This window comes from Dicentrarchus labrax, unplaced genomic scaffold (assembly GCF_905237075.1).
Source record: "Dicentrarchus labrax unplaced genomic scaffold, dlabrax2021, whole genome shotgun sequence".
In the NCBI taxonomy this organism is placed as follows: Eukaryota; Metazoa; Chordata; class Actinopteri; family Moronidae; genus Dicentrarchus; species Dicentrarchus labrax.
In genome coordinates, this window is record NW_026136714.1 from 4583682 (window position 1) to 4591022 (window position 7341).

The 7341-nt window shown below is 44.0% G+C and overlaps 1 protein-coding gene across 1 annotated transcript; it reads left to right on the plus strand.

The window, feature by feature from the left end:
- The first annotated feature begins 202 nt into the window (after positions 1-202).
- On the plus strand, positions 203-7250 carry foxn4 (forkhead box N4). Its single transcript, XM_051422126.1, has 10 exons — positions 203-1006; positions 1606-1706; positions 4072-4238; positions 4842-4954; positions 5048-5158; positions 5351-5478; positions 5568-5664; positions 5760-5967; positions 6076-6468; positions 6550-7250. The coding sequence occupies exons 2-10, from the start codon at positions 1627-1629 to the stop codon at positions 6798-6800; spliced, it is 1548 nt and encodes a 515-aa protein (XP_051278086.1). The 5' UTR covers positions 203-1006; positions 1606-1626; the 3' UTR covers positions 6801-7250.
- The last annotated feature ends 91 nt before the right edge of the window (positions 7251-7341 follow it).

A 7341-nucleotide genomic window follows, 5' to 3' on the forward strand; every position in this document is an offset into this window, starting at 1 on the left:
TTTCTCTGAAGTGGATTTGCACTCTAGACGAGTGTGTGAGCCTTTGCCGCCTCCTGCTGCAGCCCACCCGGCCCCCTGCCCTCCCTACGCGCCTCCCCGGCTCTTTTTCCCACTGCTGAGGGGAGCAGGACGCGGCCACAGCGGCGGGAAGCAAATTATCTACAAGCACTTCCCTAAAAAAAAAAAAAAAAAGTTCACACTCACATACACAGATGCCACCACAAGTAGAGACTCACACCGTCTTAGACCTGATCGAAGGAGCTCACTGGGAATAACCTGACAGGATATAGAGGAGCAAAATGGATATTTAATGTTTATTCTTGCTTTTTTCTTGTTTATCTCAGGTTGTTTTTTCTGTTGCTTTTATTGCGCCCAATCTGGTTCAGCTATTTTAAAACATTTTTTTGCTATACTAGTCTAAATAACCTTAACAGGACTTAGGCCTGAACTTATTTTGTGTTTAATTAAGACGCACAAGGCGCACCTGCCACTGGAGATACAAGCGCGCAGGACGGTGGACAGACAGGGAACTTTCTTTAAACAAATAATCTGATCTCTTAATAATAATCATCCAATAAGAGGACTACAATGTCTGGGTGGAGTACGGCCTGACTTTTAGTGCAACAGACGTGCGTTTGGCTGATTTTGGACGCAGTGGAGGAGCGCACCGCGACCGCACCGTGACGCAAAAAGTACCCCCCCAAAAATAACAGAGAGAAAAATAAAACCTCAACATCGCTGCTTCTGCACTTGCTGTGGGAAGTGTGGATGTTGTCGGGACTGTTAACAGGCAGTGCATTAACAGCAGCTGTCAAACTCATGGGATCCTCCTGCCCCCCGGGCGACTGGGAGCTCTGTTGAAGTCTCCACTGCGCATGTCCGAGCGCTGGACAGCTCCAGAGAGGGAAATTTAAAAACGGTTTTTGGAGACTCAAGTGCAACACAGTGAAATACAGTACAGGGGCTCACAACCGGCTCACACATCCTTCAATATCATCCAAAACAGGTGAGTTTTTTTTATGATTTCTCTCTTTCAGCTTCATGTTCTTTGTTGGATTGTTGTTTTTTTATGGGAATATTGACATTTTAATCATTTTTAGACTTCTACCATAGTTTCTCTGTAGGCACGCTGAATGATAAGCCATTTAAACCTTGGGTTAATGTGTTATGTAAACATTTGAACTGAATGCTTTATTGAATACAAGCTATGTTGTTCTCTGTAGTTTCATGAAATTGAATTGAAGTGAAAGTTAAGGGGAACAAAAAGCATTCAAACTGTAAAATGAGCTGCAGCTACAACAAAGGCATTCTGATGGCAAATATGAATTTTATGTACGGCTACCGTTTCATTTTTGAACTATTACTGTGTTAAATGTTAATTGAATCTCTCAACCGTTCGATTTCAGTTTAAAATGTTAGATTTTCATGAACAGAACATGTTGTTCCACCATGTTTATTTTGTAAAGGAGTCACTATTTGAAGCAATATTGTTAATATTATAATATATAGCTTCTTACTTTATTTCAGTTGTTTGTTTTCAGTTTATTTAAAACTCACCGGGGGGTATAAGCTACAAGTGTGTTAATTTCATTTATTTCATTGCAGAGGTCCCACATATCCCAGGAAATGATAGAAGGTGGAATTACATCCAGGATGTCAGGAATAATTGAGAATGCTGGGCATCATCCATCCCCACAGGACTACAGGTAAGACTTCTTATTTAATTATATCACATCAAAACTAGCTGGACTAATAGTCACAGAATCTTCTAACACTAAACAAGGTTTTTTTTTTTTTTTTTTTGCTGCATATTGTCAAAAACACTCAGAATCAAATCTGAGACGCCTCAATAGATGAAAGGAATATTTTCTATTAATCAAACCCTTTAAGGTGTTTCCCGAATGGTCATGGAACAACCGTCTAACCCAACTATGTTTTATCTAAAGGTAGATGGACAGCTCTTTTTGTGCGTGGGGGGTTTCGTGAAAAAGGAGAGAGAAAAATCCTGAAGAATAAATGATTTTCAGTCTGAATGGATCTGTCAGAAACCATCAGCTCTGTTTACACTCCCGCTGTCGGCACACGGAGAGCCTGAGCCTCTTGGCCTGCCGGCTCAGGGGGAGACGGGGCGCTCTGGGTCACCAGTATGCACAAGTGGCTCCCAATTAGAAAAGGAGGGAGGGAGGGAGGGAGGGAGGGAGGAGGAGGTGCAATATTTAGTGTTGTTGAACCTCTGGGAAGGATTGGATGATACATGGAGACACCAGCTCAACATGCTTTGCATCAGTGAACAATTTCTACGGTGCTGGTAGAGAGAGAGAGAGGAGGGGAGGTGGGAATACCCCCCAAATGTATAATCTGCTCTATAGTTTCTATCAGTATTAGGTCAGTTATTAGTTTTAGGAGTTTGTAATGGAGAAGATCAGCTAAAGCAAATGTAGTATATAGTTTTTATTCACATTTTTGCACCACATTTTGTGCTTTTTATGTACAAAAAAGTCTCTGCAGTTGCACCTTTGTAGTACTTTCATTCAGCATTCAATCTGTCATAGACTTTCAGGTTGTTACGCTTGAACATTATTTCTTAATTTTGTCAGAAGTGAAAGAAAACTTACATCCGCAACTAAAACCTCAAAGCCCCAGCTGAGACTCTGTGATACTTCGCAGGGTGTTAAACTTCACAGTGCCACCTGCTTCAAAGGGAAAGATCCAAATCATTTACTGGCGCATGCAAGGTGTTTGAGGACGTGTGCTGCTGATTCCTGGCTGCAATGATGTCACTTATTCAGACGGCAGACACAGAGCCCTGACCTCAAACTGCATTTGCACCCCCCACTCTGGCCCGAGGCTCCGTTGCTTTTCCCCATTTAGGGAGGACTGGAGGGAGGGGGTGATGGTAAAGGGAGGGGAGGTTGAGGGGGGGGCGGCAGTGAGGAGGATAGAGGCTGGAAAGGGACAGGGAAGCAGATGGCATCCTATTTGTCCCTCTTATGTGAGGGCTGTCATTCCAACAGATTAATGCAAGGGCCGGTTAAAGAAAAGAAACGACAGAGACAATCAAGGAAGGGTCTGGGGAAGACAATAGAGCCACGTGCCACTGGGCAGATTTGTCGTTTGGGACACAATAGGTGATCATTTTTCAATAGACAAGGCCAACTGTTGCAGGCAACATGTGCTGCTGTCCCATGTTTCAAACCATCTCATGCGTTGTTTACTTATGATTCAGCCAATGGTTAAGGCGAGATCGTGGTCACCTGACACAGGGTTGATTTTTTTATTAGGAGATTTGGTGTGTGTGTGTGTATGGGGGGGGGGGGTCTACTCCTGCACTGTCCACAGACACACAAAGTAACTGAATAGTATGTGTTGTCATAGCGACCCCAATTACTAAACCCTTGCACAGAAAGTGTGTGTGTGTGCAGAGAAGACTGGAGAGGATTGAAGAGGATTCCTCTCTTTTCTTTCTTTCTCTTCGAGGCTCGCCACATAAAAAGACGACGTAAGGACTGAAAGCTGATTGGTGCTGGAAGTGCACTGGTTAAACAGAAAAATCCTACTTTTAATCCAGTTTACAGCACAGCATTTATAAAATTATGAGCTTGAAAAAATATTCTTAAGTGAAATATCTATTATTAAAATTTCTAATTCAAATTTGTATTCACCATCAGCAAAAAAGCAAACATAGTAAAAAATTATAATAGACACAAAGATCATCACGCCACTCCTCGAAAAAAACAAACAATCCCAACAGATGATTTCCTCTGAATGGAAAGCTTGTTTAACTCCCTCATTGTTGATTAAAACTGCCACTGCTAAATAACACTTGTAGTTAATCTCCTTATGGTAAATCCTGGATGGCTAATACACGGCTTCACTGAGCAGCTTTCATCTCTGTTTCCCCACATCCAGACTCATTACAGTGGTGTTCAACTTTGAAGGAGAAAATGTTCTATCAAGTGTTTAGATTTAAATTCCACTTCTGGTCTTCCTGTGTCTGAGCTGACAGCCGTGTTAACCCCCTAAAACCACCCTCCTCCTCCTCCTCCTCCTCCTCCTCTTTCTCCCTTGAAGGCTTCTGACCACGGACCCCTCCCAGCTTAGGGAGGAGGATCTCCCTGGGGACCTGCAGTCTCTGTCATGGCTCACCTCTGTGGATGTGCCCCGACTACAGCAGATGGCTGATAGCCGAGGCCACAGCAACGGGCCCTCCCAGGGCAGCCTGTTGGAGCAACAGACAGGTGAGGTGACAGGGAGGGGACAGTGCAACATTCAAAAAACGCATCATCTCTCTGATTGGATGAATCAGGACTGCTGGATTCTTCTGGATTTTGGGTTGCTGTATAAGAGCAGAAGGAAATTAATTGAAACACACGTAAAAGAACACATTTCGATCCTAGTTGGATCTTTGTCAGGTCCAGGGAACTGTTCTATGCTAAAAGCATAGGGACATTTAGCCTCAGAGATCAATCCAGTTCAATAGTTTTGGTGGGATTTGCCAAGCTTTGAGCTCAACAATTATATTTGAAAAAAAACTCACCAATAGCTTATGTTTCCAAACATGATTAAATGTTACTTACAAGAACAACCCACAGACATTATATTGAACTCTGCCACTATGCAGAAGACAAAAGTCTGTATATGGTCCTAAGGAGTCACATCATTCTGTTATTAAAGCGAGGAAGCTGCTGAGTTTCTAATATGTGGTCTTTTTTGGTCTTATGAGCGTCACAAACCAACCACCATTAAGCCCCAAGCTACAACTTCAAACCTCAGAAATCACAACATAACTATTTGGAGTTTTTCTTGACTCTAACAACAGTCCTTGCCATTCCTTCTCACAGCTCAGCTGAGCAACATGACGATGACAGCGGGTCAAGGCTCCATGCTCCACCTCCAGAGCAACATGCAGCACAGCCCTCTGGGAATCAGCATCATCAACACGCACAGCGGGAGTGTGAGTTTTAAAATCACCGCTTGAAGGAAATCTGTACATTTTATGTTTTACGATGCTTATATATTTATAGATATTTCTGTGTCTGTTTCGCAGATGTCTCCATTCTCCATGAATGGGATGCCCTCTCCAGGATACCAGTGCCCTACCTCAGTATACCAGCCAACACCCCAGCAGGTGTACTCCCTAACCCAAACTGGACAACAGGTACCATACTCTTAACTCATAAAGAGCCTGATGTGAGCCTGAGTCTGTACTCTTACTGTTTGTTGTTGCTGATTTATTGGTTTTCATTTGCTTCTTGTTGTGTGCACGGACCTCTATAGTGAATGCTACTTGATGAAAACTGTGACACAGTGAATAATAAAAGTCCTAATTTTTCTCTCCTTGTTCACGTAGTGTTCAACTGGTGGGCTTTATAGCAATGTCTCTTTCAACAACCAAAGTCTATTCACACAACCTCGCCTGGCTCCACAAGAGCAGGAGCTGCAGCCCAAGTCTTTCCCCAAGCCAATCTATTCCTACAGGTCAGACCTCATTTACTTTACTTAAATAAATAAAATAAAATCTACCAAATCTCTTTGAACTACATTCTAATAAGTCATTTTGTTTTCAGCTGTTTGATTGCCATGGCTCTGAAGAACAGCAAAACTGGCAGCCTCCCAGTCAGCGAGATCTATAGCTTTATGAAGGAACACTTTCCTTATTTCAAGGTATGATGCTAAATAGTTCATATTACAGTAATGTACTAAAAGAAGGGATGCATGTAGACAAAGAATGTGATTATACGCCACTCCTCTCCTTGCAGACTGCACCTGATGGATGGAAGAACTCAGTCAGACACAACCTGTCCTTAAACAAATGCTTTGAGAAAGTGGAGAACAAGACGAGCAGCTCCTCCCGTAAGGGCTGTCTATGGGCACTGAACCCTGCCAAGATTGACAAGATGGAGGAAGAGATGCAGAAGTGGAAGCGCAAGGACCTCCCAGCCATCCGCCGCAGCATGGCTAACCCTGGTCAGAAAAGTATTTGGTTAAATGTAAAAGGCCTACTGCCCAACCATGGCAATGAGTCATCAAAAACAGTCAGTTCATTAGTCTGATAATCGGTCTTTTTCCCTGCAGATGAGTTGGACAAACTAATCACAGACCGCCCGGAGAACTGCAGACGTAAGGCTTTAGAGCCCGGCATGACCCGGCTGCCCAGCTGTCCAACTGGCCTCCCGCTGTCCATCCCGGCGCAGATGCAGCCTCAGCCCATAGTCACGCTGTCCCTGCCCTGTTTACCCATGCACCAGCACCACCAGCTTCAGGCTCAGCTGCAGGCTCAGGCCCGCCTGGCCCCCATGTCCCCAGCCCCGGCCCAGACACCTCCCCTCCACACAGTCCCTGACCTTTCCCACAGTCCACTCACCCAGCAGTCCAGCAAGCCGCCTGACGATTTCTACAGCGTGCATGGTGATACACACACAGAGGTGGACGCACTGGATCCTAGCATCATGGACTTTGCCCTTCAAGGTAAATACATGTGTCAGCCCTGTTTTTGTTTGCTAGAGAATTGTTGCTTCCGTACACTAACCTCTCAATCCATCTGCTTAGGTAATCTGTGGGAGGAAATGAAGGACGACAGCTTTAACCTGGATGCTTTGGGTACCTTCAGTAACTCACCCCTCCGACTATCAGACTGTGACTTGGGAACAGCCAACCTCCCTCCCATCTCCGCTGGAGCGAACATGCCGCTGTCAGATGTGCAAGTGACGGGCCTCTACACCTCCTACGCCTCCCAGGATCCCCTGTCTTCCCAGTATATGGTCACACCAGCCAACAGCAAGCCCATCGCCCTGTTATAAAGCAGCTGAACTGTCTCTAACTGTCTGTGGACGCCGTCTGAGGTCAAAGTCTGAGTTTCTTGTGTGCTACTAAAAGCACAAATCACACTGCTTTCTTCAGTCAGCTGGGAACTACTTGGAGAAGGATGTTTTAAAATCATTTCACATACAGTCTACAAGAAAACTGCTCATTAAGAACTAAAACTGCTGATGAATAAAGAGATGGCTGTAAGAAAACGTATGTAAGACTTAAAATGCCTAGCTTTGCCAAGCAAAGACTCAAAGCCTGTATGAGCGCAAAGACTCTATTTGGAGATGTATGTGTAAGTTAGCATCCGCCAGTTTTTTCTACTGTTCACTCTGCGTTTTAAAGCCCTACCATACTGTAGCTCCCCGTCTCTTGTTTGTTGTATTGTGCTAGACATTATTGCTGTGATGTTTTATTTATATTTATAAAAGGCAGCTGGAGAAGGTGATGACTCTATCAATCTTTTGCTGTATATATTTGAATGTTTCAAATTGCTATCACCACAGAAAAGCTTTCTTTCGACTGTATTTACCC